Source organism: Phodopus roborovskii, unplaced genomic scaffold, assembly GCF_943737965.1.
Source record: "Phodopus roborovskii unplaced genomic scaffold, PHOROB, whole genome shotgun sequence".
Classification (NCBI taxonomy): Eukaryota; Metazoa; Chordata; class Mammalia; order Rodentia; family Cricetidae; genus Phodopus; species Phodopus roborovskii.
This window is the reverse complement of record NW_026126540.1, coordinates 23965330-23984411: the sequence shown is the minus strand read 5'-3', so window position 1 is coordinate 23984411 and position 19082 is coordinate 23965330. Positions and strand designations below refer to the sequence as shown.

Genomic DNA, 19082 nt, shown 5'->3' with positions numbered 1-19082 from the left:
GCTGGTCCTCCCATAGCGCTCCTGCCGCATCCTCACCCGCTAGGGGCCGGATTCCAAGGAACCGCGTTTCCCAACCCCGCCAGGAAGGTTTCCCACCCCCACTTCAGGGCCAGGATTCCTTCCTACACGCCGAGAGGCAAACTTAGGGTTTCCCCTCCTTTCAGGATAAGAAGCCAGAGGGTTCCCGCTCCACTTCTGCAAGGGTGGCAGCCTTTCTCACCTCCCTGCAGGACACAGACCCTTAGTCCACCGTACTTGTGCGCTAAGGCTTTGCCCCTGCACCGCCACTCCACAGGGAAGCCTCTAGAGAACCCGCGCCTTCCCACTCCGCAGGAGAGGAGGCAAGAGTGCGGAAAGCCGGGCCTGTGGCCTCCTTCCCACTTGTTCCTCTTGCTCCTCGTCCTTGGCAAGCCAGTGTTCTCCATTTCTAGGACTTAACACTCGTCCACTCCCTTGACCTCTTCCGGTCTCCTGGCTGCAGCCATGGAGTTACAGAAGGGAAAGGGGACCGTAGCAGCTGCTGCATCAGGAGCAGCGGGAGGTGGAGGAGGAGGAGCGGGAGCAGGAGCCCCAGGAGGGGGGAGGCTGCTACTTTCAACCAGTTTGGATGCCAAGGATGAGTTAGAGGAGGTAGGTGTGGGGGGTGGGGAAGGGAGTTAAGGAATTGGGTTGAGGAGGGATGCTTGAGCGGATACAGGGTGGGGGTGGGGAGAAGAGGCCTTCAAGTTTTTTCCAAGGCAGAAATATTGCTCTGGCTTCCTGCTTCTGGAGGAAGAAGTGTGGGTCAATTTCCTGGACAGGTTGCCCTAGTAACAACTGCCGCTGTTATGAAAATGGGTGTGAGGGGCGTTGGTTACAGAAGGGATGTAGCATCCATATTTACCCAAATTATTTTCATTCCTTCCCACATACACACCAATAGCTATGTAAAATATCCACCCTATTTGAGTGTGTTAAGTTGAAAAGTATATATGTGTTTACAGGCAGGTGTCTGAGGATTGGCAACTTCCTACAGACTTGGCCCCTCTTCTTAGATGGTATCATTGACTGTGTGTGGATACAGACAGTTGTCAGTGATTTTAACCGGGCATTTAGAGTGAGTGAAGACTTACAAGTAAGTAGTATCTAGTTTGGTACATTCAGCCATAGCTGTGGGGTGAGCCCGGATGTAGGGGATTGTTTTCTTCAGAACCATCGAGTACACACAAAAAAAGGAGAGAGCAAGAACACGAATGAGAAGTCATGTCCCCCTCCCTTTACCTTACTTGTTCTCACCCTGGCCTTGACTAAAATGAGATGATCAGTGTAACCCCTTCTACTGCTTACACACAGGAAGACTTACTTAGGAAGTGTGACTGAGCTGAGGGCATGATTGCTGAACTGTTTGTAAAGCCTAATGCATTCAATTCAGTGTGTATCCATCGATAGGAGGGGGAAATGAACAGGCCCTGTCCACAGGCTGTTTCCCTGACACTGCAGTGTATTACTTTACCAGATGCCAGAGTGGGCAGGGTAAACTCAGAGCTAAAAAATGTGAGATTGCCGGGTATGGTGGTTCATGCCTGGAATCCTAGCATTTGAAAGATAGAATCAGGAAGGTGTGTGTGTGAGTGTGTGTGTGTGTGTGTGTGTGTGTGTGTGTGTGTGTGTGTTTGTGTGGTGAGTTCTAGGCTAGCTGGGGCATCATTAACAAGATCGTGCCTCCAGAAACAGAAAGACAGAAAAAAAAGAAAATATGTTAGGTCACAAGATATGGAACAAAAAGTGAACTTCATGGCCCTGGCACTGGAGGCAAAGAGGAAGATCTCTGAGTTCAAGGTCAGCCTGGTCTACACAAGCTTTAGGACAGCCAGAACTATCATAGACAGACCCTGTCTCAGAAAAAAGAGGTGAACTTGAATCAAAGTGGCCTCATAGGAACTTTGTGGCTTATCCACCAGCAGATGTCTGCCCGAAGTGAGTTATACTTTCACTGTATAGTTCTGTGGGCATTTAGAAAAAGTTTGTTATTTCTGTTTTTTTTTTTTTTTAATCAACTAAGATAGGTATGATTAGGAATGTAAACATTACTTCTAAACCAAGCATGGTTGCTCAGGTTTGTAATTCCAGCACTCCAAAGAGGCTGAGGCAAGATGATTGTAGGTTCAAGGCCAGCCTGTGTCACCATGCCCTGCTAATTACCATCCTCTGCTACATTTTGGGCTTTTCATTTTTTTGTATTTTCCTGATTCAGTTAAAAAGTGTGTGTGTCGGGGGTGTGCATGCTGAAATGTGGGTGTAGAAGTCAGGGGAAGTTGGTTCTCTCTCCCGTTTGTTTGCCGTGCTTGCACTGCAAGCTTCTTCGTCTGCTGAGTCTCTCCCTGGACCTGTTTTATTTTTTCAGATAATATGGGAATATGTAGTCCTCCCTGGGTTTTCCTTCCTTTCTTTTGACTTTTGGTTTTTCAAGACAGGGTTTCTCTGTGTAGCCCTGGCTGTCCTGGAACTCGCTCTGTAGACCAGGCTGGCCTTGAACTCACAGAGATCCTCCTCCCTCTGCCTCCCGAGTGCTGGGACTAAAGGTGTGCACCACCACTGCCTGGCTGGGTGGCTGGGTCTGGAACTTACTGTGACCATTTTGATTGTCAAGTATTGAGCATGGCATTCCAGCACTGGAGCTTTAGGGGGATAGAAAGTCACAGGTGACAGACCACCATTGATCACTCCATCAGAGCAGATGCAAGGGAAAGGATTTCAAGGTTGGATAACAGTCTGTTGATCTCACCCAGATTCCTCCAGGACTCTTGTACAGCAACCTTTTCTGGACAGTAAGTGATATGACTGGTTAGATCATGGGAGAGGAAGCCTTTATGTTCTTGCCTTCTTAGACTCTGAGAATGAACTTAATCAGCTTCCTAAGGGTTTGTTTGTTCCTCAAACTCCATATTTTACTTTGCCCTTTGTCCTTTGCATCTTAATTTTCCAGAAAGTCTTGCTACACTAGCCTTCCCCCCATGGGTGTGGCTCTGTTATCCTGGCCAGGCCATTGAGTCTGAGGGCCAGGCTTGCTGGCCTCTTCTTCCTCTGTGCCTCCCTACAGATCTTTGCTCACAGAAGCTATAAACACCTGTTGTTGACCAACTGACCTCTGCTCACTACTTGGTAATTTTCCATCATCGGCCCACCAGTGGCCCAGGAAAATAGGTCAGCTCTTTGACACTGTGTGATTCAAGTGAGTTGAGTCTGATTGGAAAATAGGAGAAGGATGTAAGGTGTGCCACCCAGAAGTTTATCCTAAGGACATGGTATCATGGCCCAAGAAGTCCTGAAAAAATAGATGAGGGTAGTGAAGATGTGGACATATTTGAATATAATTAGCAAAGGCCCCTTACAGTCTTGGAGCTGGATGCACTCCTCAGGATCATCCTGGGCAGGGGCTGTGACTCTTCTACCCTGGGGAGTGTTTGTTGTATCCTTTCTTCTCTTTGGCCTTGTTCCTCCCTTTGAAGACTGAAGTATTCTTGCCCATCTCCATCCTAATTTGGGGAGTGAATGAGATAAAAATAGTGCCAGAGATTGGAGGAGTTTAGAACATGTAGTTCCTAGTCTCATGAGGCTTCACAGTCCTGGATATCCCTTTGTCAGGGAAGAACCAGTCACTTTGAAGTCAGGCCAAAAGCAGGAACTGTGGCCCAAAGAAATCAGAATATCTTTAAGATAGGTCTCAGAATTATGTCTGGCAAGATAGACATGTGTTCCCACCATATTTACTCTAAGAGATAACTCAACCTCTCTGAGAAATTTCCAAGAGATGACCTTTGAGTTATTTTTAATTTTTTCCCCTTAAATTGTAATTTCACATATTCTTGATTTTAGAACATAGGAATTCCTTGAAATCTGCAAGGTGTTTGCCCTAGGTCTCTCAGAGGATACCAGTGTCCATCTTCTCTCTGATACAGCAATAGGCAAGGCTGGCTATGCTTGGAACCCAACATGGTCAATCACTTCTTATTGGTAGGTTCTTGGATCACATTTCCCTTTTCTGAAGACAGTAGAATGGGTGTTTCAAGGCTGCCCTCCTCCTATAAGGGTGTATATTCACAGGGAGAGGAAATGGGGTGCTTAGAGGGTTCTTATGATTTGCATTTCTAATTTCTGTCTTCCCGCTTCAGATATATACTGAGAAGCTGGAAGGCTCCCCCACCACACACACACATCCCCATGCCATCCACTGTTGTTGTCAGGTAGTTTCAGTACAAGAAAAATGAGTTCCAGAGCTCCTGGAGATGATAAATATTTACTCAGCTCTCTGAGGTGCTGTCATAGAGAGCTTATTCTGAACAGAGCCATCCTGCCAGCAATTTCTGGCAGCTGTGTGTGTGATTTCATCTTTCCTGAGGACCTTCAGAGATTTCAGGGAAAGGGTACTGTTACCCAATTACACATCTGCTTTCCTGTGGACTTTGAGGAGAATGAACCTTTTTTGTTTTGTTTTTTTGAGACAAGGTTTCTCTGTGTAGCCCTGGCTATCCTGGAACTCTGTAGCTCAGGCTGGCCTCAAACTCAAGAGATCCCCCTGCCTCTGTCTCTGCCTCCTGAATACTGAAATTAAAGGCGTGTGTGCCACCATACCCAGCTGAGGAAAGTGATTCTTTTGTCATTCTGAATGATTCCTGATTATTTCTTTTTTGTTTGTCTTTGGTTTGTTTTAGGTAGGCTGGCTTTGAACTCCTGATCTTTCTGCCTCCACTTCCCAAATGCTGAGGTTATAGATATGTTTTAGATAAGTACCTTTTCTATCCAGAAAAAGGTGTTTCTTCTGTACTTCTGTTATCTGTACATACCTGGCAGGGAAGATACCATGATCACAAAGGTGGTTTCCTCAGGCCTAGGCTTATCCATTGCACTTGGGGTGTGCTGACCCCTGCCATTTCCCCAAATGCAGGAAACTCTACTGTATAATTTGTGGTAGTGGGGGACTGCATTAGAGCTCTCCCCTGAAAGGAAAAAAAAAAAAAAAAGAATGTCCTTACGTATCTTTTCTCATTGTATTTGTCCACTCATTCAAATTCTGAACTCTACTTTGTACATCCTTCATAGAGCCTCCCTGTTTCAAGAGGTCACACTTCTTGACTGGGCATCGTCCCATAATGTTGACTCAGGCCTCTGATCAGAGTTTAGAACATTGGGGAGGAGCCTAGAGAAACTTTACTCAACCCTGAGCCTCATGAATGTTAAACTACACCAAGATACTTAGCTCATAGAATCTTGGAGCAGGATTTGCAGACTCTGATTCTGAGTCCATTAGTCAGGCCTCCTCCTCCCTTTCTTTTCCTATGCTCTCTCTCTCTCTGGTGTGTGTGTGTGTGTGTGTGTGTGTGTGTGTGTGTGTGTGTGTGTGTGTGTGTTTAAACTAGGGTTTCTCTTTTAACCCTGGTTGTTCTGAGACTTGCTCTGTGGACCAGGCTAGCCTCATACTCTATGATCCACCTGCCTCTGCCTCCCCAGTGCTGGGATAAAAGTGTGCAACGCCACTCCCCAGCCTTTCCTATGCTCTCTTAAAGACAAAAATAAGAGAAGAAGCCTTTCACTAGTTGGGAATTTATCCATGTCCTGTGGCTCTCGGGGTGGGGGGGTGGGGTGTTTAGTTTTCAGGAACCTTTAAGGACATTCCAGGAAAGTCGGCAAGATGGCTGATAGGGAGTAAAGTTACTTGCTGCCAACCACGACCACCTAATGGTGGAAGACTCCTGACTCCCATGAGCTGTCTTCTGGTCCAGATACTGTGCCCACACACACCCCACATACAAGTAAATAAGCGTGACTTACAAGGGTTATATTTGTGCAACTGCTGAGCTTCACCGGTGTACAGATTCTAATTAGCTCAGACTGTGCATGGTGCAGCCTTGTGATACATGGGTAATCTCTCATTCTTCTTGTTCTTTCTTGTTGCCTCCCCCCAAAAAACAAACAAACAAGCAAGAGTTTGCAGAGGCTAAATAACTTAGCTAAAATGAATCTCAGGACCAGTTCTGGCCACACTTGCTTCCAGGGGGCCTCTGTTGTCTGCCTTCTGCTTGGCTTTCCTCTGAGATGGTTCTCAGCAAAGATGCTGCTTTCTTTGATGTGAACACTGTGTAGAGTTTTAGGGTACTGCTGCTTGTTTACCTTTTCACTCTGAAGCGGCCAGTTAACTTAGGCTGGATACAGAGTGCCAGCGAGACCTAGTCATTGGAATAGGTCACTCTCCAGTCCTATGTCTTCAGTAGAAAGGGACAAGGTTTTAAAAGAAAGAAAACCCAGCCTCAGGTTTTCCTTCCCACACCTTTTTATACAGGAGCTAAGATAGGTGATAATGGCTCCCAGAACTCACAGGTCATGAGAGTCGCAGCTCAGCTTTCATGTGTTCACACAGTTCCTTTTCACAAGTATGCATTTGCTATTTATTAAGGCTGAACCTGCTCATCTGCTCTAATTTGAAGCTAGACCTCCTGTTGGAGGTAAAGTTGTAAATGTCACACCCAAGCAGCTTTTGGGTGGTTTGGGGTTAAGGTTGTAGACCCATTAGAGCCTCCTCTCACAACACAAATCTACCTTCTGCTACCTTAAACTTTTTTTTTTTTTTTTTTTTTTTTAAGATTTATTATTATTGCTGTGCATGGTGGTTAACACTGTTAATCCCAGCACTCAGGAGGCAGAGACAAGTGGATCTGTGAGTTCAAGGCCAGCCTTGTCTACATAGTGTGAGTTCCAGGACAGCTAAGACTACACAGAAAACCTGTCTCAAAAAAACCAAAAGCAACAACAACACAACAAAAGACTGATTATTATTATTTTGCTTTTGAGTCAGGGTCTCACTTTATAGAACAGGTTATCCTGGAACTTAAGATTTATTTTTACTTCATGTGTGTGTTTTGCCTTCATGACTGTCTGCACTATGTAGGTACTGGGAACTGAGCCTTTGTCCTCACCAAGAGCAGCCAGTTTGCTAAACTGCTGAGCCGGCTCTTCAGTCCCATCACTTTGGGCTCTCACCAGGTGGACACAGATAACCTCTGGATGATGGTCAAAGGAGAAGCACGTTTGGTTTTCTGCTCGTACCTTTCACATTGTACTTATTTGCCATTGCCTCAAAATGTTGCCAGCAGGGTCATTGTTATTATTATGGATTGGTTTTTATTTTTGCAGTACTAGGTCTCAAGCACAAAGCTTCAAATATGTTAGGATTGTTTTTTGTTTGGTTGGTTGGTTTTGATTTTTCGAGACAGGGTTTATCTGTAAAAACTAGCTGTCCTGGAACTCGCTCTTTAGACCAGGCTGATCTTAAACTCACAGAGATCCACCTGCCTCTACCTCCCAATTACTAAGATTAAAGGCGTACACCACCACCGCCTGGCTAGCAGCCAGTGCTTTCAACCACTGAGCCAGTTCTCCCATATGGGTGTTTTGTCCTTATGTCTGTCTGTGCACTTGCATAGAATCTTCTGGAACTGGAGTTAGCACAGTTGAGAGTCACCATGTCCATGGTGAAAGTCCAGCCTGGGTCCTCCACAAGAGCAACAAGTACTCTTAACTGCTGGACCATCTCTCTCTCCCCTTTTCTTACTTCTTAATTTTAACTTATAAAACATAATAGTAATTCCTTGATTTACTCAGTACTTCATATCTATCTGTTTTCTTTTTCTTTTGAGACAGTATCTCATTATGTAGCCCTTGGCTGTCCTGGAACTTACCGATTAGGCTGGCCTTGAACTCATAGAGATCTACCTACCTTTGCCTCCTGAGTACTGGGATTGTATCTTAAAAAATTCTTTATATAAAGTTAGTGTGCTCATGTCAGAAATGAAAGTAAGATCTATATCTTATGCTTAACTGTTGAGATTCTTAGTTTTTTTAGTTTTAACTTTGTATTTAAAATTTAAAGAAAAATTATGCAAAGTTTTACTATGCAGCCTAGGCTGACTTTGAACTCAAAATCCCCCTGCCTCAGCTTCTAGAGTGCCCAGATAACATGTGTGTGCCTTCATGTTTGTCCATTTATTTCTGGACAGACTCTGACCATACTGTGTTACATGGTTCTGCCTCCTGGGTTCAAGTAATCCTTCCATCCCAGGCTCCTAATTATCTGGGGCTACAGTGGGCGCCACTACACCCGACTTTTCTAGTGTCAGAGGCAAATGGTGTCATTTTGCCTTACTGTGGCTTTGATGACATCCTCCATGCTGTATTCCGTTTGTAGTTTTCCTGTGAAGGTAGTTGGCATTGTGAGTTTTATGACCACCCTTCCTGAAGGTGTTACCTTCTAGCTATAGTACACATGGTTGCTATTGGCCAGAATCAGCTGCTATTGCTGCTGCTCGTCCCACATTTGTTAGTGGCCATTCTACTTGCAGTCTTTTCTTTTTTTCTTTCTTTTTAAAGCACAGTAGAAGGGTGACTAAGCTTGAAGTTTTAAAATGTTTTGAGGCCAAAAGTACTGCATAGGCAGTGTTATGACATATTCTCCATTTCTTCCCATTCCTCCCCACCCCAGAGGTTGGAAAGATGTATGAGTATTGTGACATCGATGACAACAGGTGTCTCTGAGAGAGAAGCCAATGATGCCCTCAACGCATATGTAAGTACCATGTCCTCCTTACATCCATTCTACTTGGGGAAGCTTCTGAGGTTGAGACAGAAGTTTTACTCTTATTATTAGAGTGGTTTTTGTTTGTTTTGGTTATTTGTTTGTTTTTCAAGACAGGGTTTCTCTGTAGAGCCTGTCCTGTAACTCACTCTGTAGATCAAGCTGGCCTCGAACTCACAGAGGTCCTCCTGCCTCTGCCTCATAAGTGCTGGGATTAAAGGCATGTGCCACCCCCGCCTGGCTAAGTCTATTTCTTATCTTTTTTCTGAGCCCACATCTTAGTATGTGATGCATATTACCCTTGAAATTAATATAGAGTCCGGGCTAGCATCATACTCAAGGTCCTTCTGCCTCAGTTTCCCAGGTGTTGTATCCATAACCTTGTGCCATTTTGCCTGTTTTATATAACAACTTAAAAGCTCAGTTATTGGCTGGCCAGGTGGCTCAGTAGGTCAAAGGGTTTGCACACAGTCCCTACAGCCTTGAGTTCTCATTCTTGGTTTCCATAGTACAGCAAGAAAGGACTGACTCCCAAGAGTTGTCCTCTGACTTTCTTTGACAATTTATAAACTTGTATTTATTTAGACCTGGTATGAGCCCTGGCTGACCTGGAACTTTATGTATAGATTGTGCTGGCTGAACTTACAGAGATCTGCTTGTATCTGTTTCTCTAGTGCTAAAAAACCCAGGTAGTGGTGGTACACTTTTTAGTTCCAGCACTCAGGGGTTGGGGAGGCAGAGGCAGTAGAATCTTTGTGAATGAGCCAGAGCTACACAGAGGAAAACCTGTTTCTAAAAGTAAGGGCATGTGCCACCATACCTGACAAAAATTTTTTCCAAGGTTGAAAAAAATATTAAGTCATGGGACCAACAATATGGCTCAATAGATAATATGACAGTGTGTTTGTTCCCTGGGGCCCACATGGTGGAAGGTGAGAAGTCAGTCTAGCAAGTTATCCTCTAACCTCCACAAGCAACATCCTGTGTATGTGTGTGTGCGCGCGCGCGCGCACGTGCACGCACACGCACACACATGCATACACACACATTATTAAATAAACAAATGCTTGTTTTATATTTCTTTGCAGAACATTTGTACATACATTTTATCTTTTAAATTTCTACTAGTCTGTGTAGTTAAAATAATTTTAAATGGTACATATAAGGGATTTCTATAATAGCAATTGACAAGATGGCTCACTGGGTAAGGATGTCTGCTTTCAAGTTGACTGCCCAAGTTCAGTCCTTGAGACCCACATAGAAGAAGGGAGAATCAACTACTACAAGTTGTCCTGTGACCTCCATAGCCATACTGTGACACACCACAGAAATTAATTAAGTAATGAAGAATTTAGGTAATGTAGGTAGGTTGATGGCTCAGGCAGTAAAGTGTGTGCTGAGTAGCCATTGAGGCCTGAATTTGGGTCCCTGGTAACCTCTTAAAAGAGTGGCTGTGCATGCAGGTAACCATAGCCTAGGAGTGAGATGTGGTAGGGACAGCTGGATCCCTGTAGCTCGTTGGCTGGCTAGCGTAGCCAAATCCATGAGCTCCAGGTTTAGTGAGAAGCCCTATTTCAAAAGCTAAAGGTAGAGTTTAAGTGAGGAAGATACCCAGCATCTACCCTGGGCCTCCTTGAACATATGCATACAACTCACATATGTATTATACACATATACATATAAGGTAATACTAAAAAAATTAAATAATGAAGTATGTGTGAAAATACTGTAGTGAATCCTTTAACTTTCTATGTTAACTAAAAATAAGGTTTTAATAAATTTAAAATAAGTAATACTTAAAAATTAGAGGAATCTTATAGAGGAAATATTTAGGTATTACTTGCAAATGAAGTCTCAGAGGTCCTAAGGTTGCTTGTGGTCACAACTGGTGTGGATATGTCTCCACTGCAGGACCTCACAATCCCTGTGCTTTTCCCACCATTAGCATTCTTGTATTTTCTGGCTCTAGCTTTAGGTGGTCAGAGAAAGCAGTAAAATTTTCCCTTTTCTTACCTCCTGAAGTAGGTGCCTCATTCCTTTTAAGAGAAGGAAATCATCATTTGAGAGTTGATTTCCCCCATTTACATGTTATTCAAGAGTCCCAAGAATTCTAGGAGAAATTGTGCTTGCACTTCTATGTGTGAGTGATAACTAACTGTTCTTTCTCTCTTACCTCCCAGGTATGCAAAGGGCCCCCCCAGCATGAGGAGATCTGCCTAGGCCTGTTTACTCTTGTCCTCACTGAACCTGCCCAAGCCCAGAAGGTAAGGTGCTTGCTTTCTTCCCTGGATCCTTAGGAATCTATGGTGGGACCTTTACCCTTTATCTGGAGTTGTATCACACTCTTGACAAGAGCTGAATCACTTTGTTCTCCAAATGTGATCTCAAGTCACTTCTTATTCTCCGTGAATTCATGAGTCTCTGGCTGAAGTCCTTTCTATCCCCAGGTTCTAAAGCTGTAAGGCAAGACAAAGCAGCCAGGAGAATTAAGTATAACATGAATGTTGTGTCAGGTGTAAAACACGAAGCTCAAAGGTTGACAGTTTAATTTGGGGGGATGGAAGAGGTAAAGGACAGCCAAGCCCGTGAGAGTTCTTACCCAGAAGAACAGATAGGAAACAGGCTTAAAATTGTAACATGTAACCTTTAGATTAAATAAGTTAGTGTAATGATTAAGAAAATAGTGGAGTGCAGTGGCGTCTGACTTCCTAATGAGTGTTTCCGGAAACCAGTCTGGCCTTTTCATAAACAGAAGAGGCTTCCATGAGGCTCAGTACTAGTCAGGATAGTTTCTCTGGATTCTCTTCTTTTTACAAAATTAAATCTTTCCTTTCTCCAGATAGCCACTTTCCAGCAACTTTGTATCTTTTGAGTCTTGACATAATGAGCCAGTTTAAATCTGGCTGGAACCATCTGACAATGAGGGGTTTTGGTTCTTGTCCTTTCACTGAGCACAGCTGGTGTGGAAAGAAACACATGTGCTCTTTGCCTACTGTTGTGTTCTGCTCTGTTAATTGATCTATCTCATTTCATGTGTCTGAAACCTGTATGGCTTTTGTAACTTTCTCCCTCCCTCTAGTCTGCAGTTCTTCCATGAGGTGCTTTGGAACTTAGCTCTGTTGTCATTTGTTCAGTGATAAGCAAAGGAAATGCATTCTAAGGGATACAGACAGGATGCTCCTGGTACCCTGACAGAGATGCTTATATCAGTGAAGTATTTGTGGATGTGGGAGCCTGCTGTGTTTGTGCTTCTCTGATGCCAGCTTGGGGAGCCCATGAAAATGAAGGGCTAGGACAGCATTTCTCCACATAGTCTTGCTTTCCCAGAAAGACTAGCCATTTTGAACTTTGTTAGGTAGAATTCTGTTTGTGCTTTTTTTAACCTTTCTCTTCTTTCTCCATTTGAGGCATGTTTCAGGCTGACCTAGAATTCCTTCCCTCAGCCTCTCAAGTGCTGCAATTTCATCTCACACTGAATTTTTAGAAATAAATGATGACATTGATTTGGTGATGGTGAGCAGTAATATGGGCTCACTGGTTTTAAAGACATTCTGGCAAAGACTAAGTTAGAAAATTGAGGGCTCTGATTTTATTTCCTCTTTATGTTATAGGTATTATAATTAAAATCTGGTTTAAGGGCCAGTAAGATGACTCAGCTGGTAGATGTACTTGCCACTTAGGCCTGATGACCTGAGTTTAATCCTCATAACCTATGATAGAGGGAGAGGACAGACTCCCAAAAGGTGTCCAGTTCTCTCTCTTTCTCTGTCTCTCTCTGTCTCTGTCTCTCTCACGCGTACACACACACACACACACACACACACACACACACACACACCAATTACATACTACATAAAATCTTTAAAAAAAAAAAAATCTGATTGGATGTAGTTCAGTGCTAGTGCTTTGTAGAAGTGTGAGACCCTCCACAAAACTGGGTATGTCGATAGATGCCTGTAAGATCTAGTTGGGAAGTTAAGATGGGTGGGTTGCCTTGAGTTCAAGGCCAGTTAGAGCTACATATCAAGTAACAAGACAGTAAGAAAATAAGTAAAAGTAAATCTTTAAAGATAAAAATTCTTAAAAAACAAAACAGGCAGCCACTTGGAGATTGTGGCACATACCTTTATTCCCAGTACTTAGGAGGCAGAGGCAAGCGGGTCTCTGGGAATTTGAGGCCAGCCTGGTCTACGTAAAAAATTCTAGGCCAGCCAGGGATACACAAAGAAACTCTGCCTCAAAACAAAACAAATAAATAAATAAATAAATAAATAAGATAAAAAAAAATGGCTGGAGAGATGGCTCAGTGGTTAACAGCATATACTGCTCTTACAGAAGATCCAGCTTCAGTTCCCAGAATTCCTATCACAGCTCACAGCTGCCTGTAACTCCAGTTCCAGGGAATCTGAAACCCTTATTGGCCTCTAAGGGAGAGCACACACATAGTGTACATAAACTCATACATGCATACAAATAAAGAAATAAGAAACTCCAGGCCAGCCTGCATTACCAAGTAAGACCTTACCAACAACAAACAGACAAAACAATGAAGTTGATGTCATCTCAATGCAAATTAGCCTTGTCTTCTGGAACAGATTGTTTCAGGTGAGATCTAAGTCTGCCAGGATAAGTCAGTGAGCCTCTGTGTGGGTAGCAGGCCTTGTCTGCTGCCTCTGTTTTCTTGCCTGGCTTGGCAATGAGAGGCCACGGGGGTCTACATCGTAAGTGTATGTTGTGCCATGAGTTTGGCCAGAGTCTAGTAAGGGCTAGAATGTTGTATTCCTTTTGCGCTGTGGCAGGCTTGCTCTCCCAAGGGAGTTGAGCCATCTCCCTTTGGGTTTCAAAACTGAGACAGCTGCATCAGGTTCACATTCATTGCTAAAGGTTTCTAATAAACCTTCGACCTATGAGTCCCTAGCTCAGACCTCTTTAGGCAAGCAAGCATGTTATAGTTAGGAGGAGCATAGTTTTAGATGAGGGAGGACCTATCAGGTAGTGAGTCATTGGAGACTTGAACTGGGTCAGACTGGTGGAGGAGTTAGTGATAAGTCTGCCCATTCTAAGTTCCTGACAGGAGTTGCTGATAAGGACTGATCTTAATGTGTTGTCTTAGACTTTAGCTTTAAGCAAGAGGACAGGAGGACTGTTTGCTTTTTTTGTTGTTGTTTTTCAAGACAGGGTTTCTCTGTGTAACAGCTCTGGCTGTCCTGGAACTTTCTTTGTAGACCAGGCTAATCTCAAAGTCACTGAGACCTTCCTGCCTCTGCTAGCATTAAAGGTGTGCACCACCACTGCCCAGTCAAGAGGACTGTTTTCTAAGTATATTTGGGGTTAATTCTGCCTTTGGGCAGAAATCCAGGGTGGACTTAAGGTTTGTTTGTTCCTGAGTCTCATAGGCATTGAGGTATGAAGTATGGATGGTAAAGATAGTTATGGAAACTGAATCAAGAATCTTGGGTGGGAGCGGGCATTGGTGGTGCATGCCTTAAATGCCAGCAGAGGCAGGCAGATAGATCTCTGTGAGTTCAAGGCCAGCTTGGTCTACAAAGCTAGTTCCAGGACCTGCTACAAAGCAATGCAAAGAATCCCTGTTGGGTTCTTCCTCAGCCTGGAATGGTAGGAAACAAGCTCAGGAGTTAGGAACAACTCTTAGGAACTTGTCAATAGGTGGACTAGGGTGGGTTAAACAGGTGACTGGAAAGATGGCTTAACAGCTAAACTTGTTTGCTTTGCAAACCTGGTGACCTGAGTTTGGTCCCCAGAATCAAAGGGGAAAGGGTTCCAGAAAGTTGTCCTCTGACCTATGCATGCACAGCATGGTACATACACACAGATAATGGTTTTTTAAAACAGAGTGCAGGTAAGGTATCGGCCGAGAGTACAGTAGGCATCTGTGGGCTTAGTCCCAATTACGCCTTCCTCTGGCAACTCTTCTGGGATGCTCTATAGCCTTTGCATTTACTTACTTCCTGTTTGGTGTCTGAACTAAGTTTCTGGAATAAGGGCTACTGTGATGAACGGTGGCTGAACTGGGATCTCAACTCTGCAGGCAGGTTCTAGCCTAAGTCTCTCTCCATCAAATGTTCTAGACTGAGTCCTAGGCCTTTTTTGGTTTAGGCTCTCCTTGCAGGTGGCCTGGAAGAAGGCTGGAGCTGTGTGACCAAATGCTGCTGTTGTCACTGTAGTGAGCAGAGTCAGGCTAGCAGCTGCCTCTCTAGCACCCTTTCCCTTTTCTTTTATTTGAGATCCTCTGTTCTTGTCTGTTCTCCCTGTTTTGTTTGTGTTTTCCCTCCCATCTGCTTCTCTTCCTAAGCAGTCAGCAAACTGGCACAGAGAGGTTGGGCAGCTGCAGTGTTGGGCATATGATACTGCTGGTACCTAGCTGCCATGTTATCACTGGTTACAACTGATAAATATCCCTAGTGGAACTTGGAACTAGGCAGACAGTATCACTGCTCTTCATCTGGCCTCATACCACCTGAAAAACTCGCCCTCCTTCCCTGTCCTGAGACTGTGCTACATTTCTGGTGTCTGTTCTTTCATTTGAGCAGACAGGGTTCTTATGTGGTTAGCTCAGCCTGGGTTTTCTTCCTTCCTCTAACTCCCTTTTCCTCTGGGACATTCTGTGACTTACCTTTGGGGAACCTTCACAATATACTTTCCCAGGTTGATGACCGGCACGTCAGCAGAGCTAGGTCCCCTGTCTTATGCTTATTCCCTCATGGTAGTTTTTGTTTTGTTTTTAATCTTTTCCACAATCTACCCCCTACCCTAGACAGAGTCACAGGATACATTCTCCTTTGGTAGGAGAAAATTGTGTCACATCAAGGATTTCTTGGTGTTTTCATCAGATCTTTTAGACTTGAGGACAGAAGAGGCAGAAGAGTGATAAGAACAAATCTTGTTAGAGCCCTACATCTCACTAAGGCCAAAGAGCTGCTGGTCCCCAGGGCCACACTTTAGAATGTGTAGAGCAAGAGAGTTGACAAATGTAACTTCAGGCCTGTCATAATTCTTCCCTCTGTCCCTGGCAGTCTTGTCTCCCTTAGTTCATTTCCAGAGCTGTGTGAGGTGATTAAATATGGAATTTGAAATTAGATTGCCTGGGTCTGTCTCTTTTGTGTTGGGCTCTCATACTGTATCTGTGGCTGGTCTGGGATTATAGATGTGAGTCACTGCCTGGATTTAATGCTGGTTTTTCTCCAATCACCTATGTTATCCCTCCCTTCTCCCCCCTCCCCTGTCCTGTCATGTCCTGTTCTTCCCTCACCTCTCTCCCCCTTCCTGTGCCTACTTCCTCACCTGAACAAACGCAGATAATAGTAACACCTGTTTCAAAGAGGTTTTAGGTTTAGCAAGTGCAGTAACATGTAGACAAACTTTGTGATGAGGTCAGCGAATGTTAGCTATTATTATTGTTGCTAATTTTTTCTTTCAAAGAGTTTTTTGATTTTTTTTTCTTCCCCCTCCTCCAACTCCTTCCAGGTACTCGCCACCTCCCTATCCACCTAACTTTATGTGTTCTCTGTCTTTCAAGACAGGGTTTCTCTGTATAACAGCCCTCTGGCTGTCCTGGAACTCACTCTATAAAACTAGGCTAACATTGAATTGACAGATCCACATGTCCCTACTGGGATTAAAGACATGATACCACTGCTGGGCGCAAGATTGCATGCTCTCTCTCTCTAAAATAAAAACAAACTAAAAAAATGATGGCTGGGAGGCAAAGACAGGTAGATCTCTATGAGTTAGAGGCCAGCCAGGACTATAGAGAGAGACCCTGTTTCAAATACACATACACACACACACACACACACACACACACACACACACACACACACACAAACAAGTAGGGCAGTGGTGGTGCATGCCTTTAAGAGCTTGAAAAACAAGAGGCAGGCTGATCTCTGAGTTCAGGGCCAGCCTAGTCTACAGATTGAGGTCCAGGACAGCTAGGGCTGCTGCATGAGAAACTTCGTCTTGGAAAACAGACAAATAAACAAACAAACAAAAAAAACAAAACAAAAAAACCCATACACAATGAAAATCAAACAAACAAAAAAAAAATCACCAAGACAAAACAAAATGAAACAAAACACCCCACAAAAAAAGCATGGAACCTGTTGTTTTGATTTTGGTTTTTCGAGATATGATTTCTCTGTGTGGCCTGTTGGTCCTGGAACTCCAGGTGTGCAAATAGCTTTTTGAGTAGGAGTAGGGCCCTGTATCACTATTATGATGTATTTTTTCTTCTCTCTCTGTCTCCCTCCTTCCCTTCCTTTCTTGGCTGGGTCTCATGTGACTCAGAATGTACTCAAACTTACTGTGTAGTTGAGGATGGCCTTGAACTCCTGATCCTCCTTCCTGACCAAGTACTGAAATTACAGGCACACCCCAGTTTATCGTTATCCTTTGGTGGTGATAGGTTTTTGTTTTGTTTTTTGTTTTGTTTTGGTTTTGAGGCAAGGTTTTTCTGTGCAACACTGGCTGGCCTCGAACTCACTGAGATCCATCCACATGCCTCTGCCTTCCAAGCGCTGGGATTAAAGGTGTGTGCCACCACCACCACTGGGTCATTGTTAATCTTGATGCTCTGCACCAGCCTTCTGAGGTTTCTATCCATCTAAGAGGCTGTATACTGAAGTTTTGCCCTTTGGCTGAGACCATGACAGTATAGAACTCGGTAGGTACAGGAGGCAACTAATGAGGTTCCCTAAGGCCTGACCTCATTGATGAAGAAGCAGGGTAGGAAAAGCTCTAAGGAAAAGGCAAGCAATGACTCAGAAGAAACTTGAAGCGTCTACATTTCCTTATCCCCGTCAGGGCTGAGGATGCTGAAGGGCTCCCCCACACCCCTCCTCATCCCCCTTCAGTACTTGGCATTCAGGAGAAAAGAAGAAAGATGTTTAGCTAATAAAGTTCATGTTTGGGAACCAGCAAGATGACTGAGTGGGCAAAAGCACTTGCCACACAAGCCTGATAACTTGTCTATCTCAGACAAGTTCAGAGTTCAGGCTCTAGAATGTAAGTGACAGTAGAAGGGATTGGTTCCATAGAGTTTTCCTATGACCTGCACAGACACACAGAGAGAGAGAGCAAAGCAGAGAGAGAGAGAGAGAGGGAGGGAGGGAAGGAAGGAAGGAAAGAGAGAGAGAGAAATTTTGGGGTTTGGTTTGTTTGTTTGTTTGTTTGTTTTCCTGAGACAAGGTTTCTCTTTGTAGTCCTGACTGGCCTGGAACTCATTAGGTGGACCAGGCTGGCTTCACAGAGATTCACCTGCCTCTATCTCCTGAGAGCTAGAATTAAAGTTGTGCACCACTGGGGCTGGAAAGATGGCTCAGAGGTTAAGAGCACTGGCTGTTCTTCGGAGGTCCTGGGTTCAGTTCCCAGCACCCACATGGTGGCTCACAGCTATGTTATTCCAGTTCTGGACAACCCTGTGCCCTCACACAGACATAACATGTAAGCAAAACACCAGTTCACATAAAATAAAAATAAATACTTTTTAAAAAGTGTGCCCTTCCATCTACCTTTGAGTGGCTATAATAGCACATACCTGCAGTCTCAGGAGGCTGAGACAGGAGGATTGCCATACATAATGAGTTTCAGGACAGCCTGACCTACAATGTAAGGCTCTGTCTCAAACAAACAAGGATATGTTTGATTTTGGTTTTAAACAAGAGTCTCACTTTATGGCTCAGTCGGGCCTTGAACTTGTGATTTCTCCCCCTTAATTTCCAAATGCTGGGGTTATAGGCATGTGCCACTGTATCAAGCTAAGAAAGTGCAGTTTTATTTTGTTCTTTCTCCCAGACCCTGGTCGCTTAGTATTCCCTTTGCTGCATCTGGCTAGGCTACAGCAAGTCTAAAAACCTCTGGCTTTCTTTCTGACTTTCACCCAAACCCATTTTTCAGTGACCTTTTACTGGCAGATGGAACGCAGATGGCTTCCACCTGGGTTTGCTCAGCCTGTGGCATCAAACAGTACGACACTTCCTGAAAAGGGAGGTTGGGGGACAGGGACAGCACTAGGAGCTTTGCCCAGCAGACTCTCTTGCCTTATTAGAGAATCTTTTAGTCCTTTCCCTACCTCAAGAGGCAGAGCAGAGGGTATGGAGAGCAGAGGGTTTGGAATGGAGGAGCCCTGTAGAAGAAAGAATTCAGAATGCAATGTGTTCTGTTGCCACTCGGTACCTTGCTGCTGTTATTTAAGAGATGGGGGTTGAAGTTGCATGGGTGACTTTGGGGTCAAGGTCTTAGCTTACTGGCTGCTCACAAACCTTACTTCTCACAGTGTTACCGGGATTTGGCTCTGGTGAGTCGTGATGGTATGAACATTGTCCTGAATAAAATCAACCAGATACTTATGGAGAAGTATTTGAAGTTGCAAGATACATGTCGTACTCAGGTAAGGCTAGAAAAGAGAGAGGAAGGCTAGAATGGAACTCAGGGTTAGAGCATATGTTTAGCATGCACA

General features: G+C 44.2%; 1 protein-coding gene and 1 non-coding gene across 3 annotated transcripts in view; both read left to right on the top strand.

Annotated features, from left to right (window-relative positions):
• Positions 1-473: 473 nt before the first annotated feature.
• Positions 474-19082, top strand: part of Ints3 (integrator complex subunit 3) — a 41112-nt gene continuing 22503 nt past the window's right edge. For both annotated transcript variants that reach the window (XM_051199410.1, XM_051199409.1), the window contains exons 1-4: positions 474-630; positions 8513-8596; positions 10786-10869; positions 18900-19013. In XM_051199410.1, coding sequence (XP_051055367.1) covers positions 484-630; positions 8513-8596; positions 10786-10869; positions 18900-19013 — 429 coding nt within the window. In that variant the 5' untranslated portion in view covers positions 474-483. The remainder of the gene's footprint in view (positions 631-8512; positions 8597-10785; positions 10870-18899; positions 19014-19082) is intronic.
• LOC127233133 (U1 spliceosomal RNA) lies at positions 4816-4979 on the top strand. The gene has a single exon (XR_007835440.1). It is a non-coding gene; the product is annotated as a U1 spliceosomal RNA (small nuclear RNA).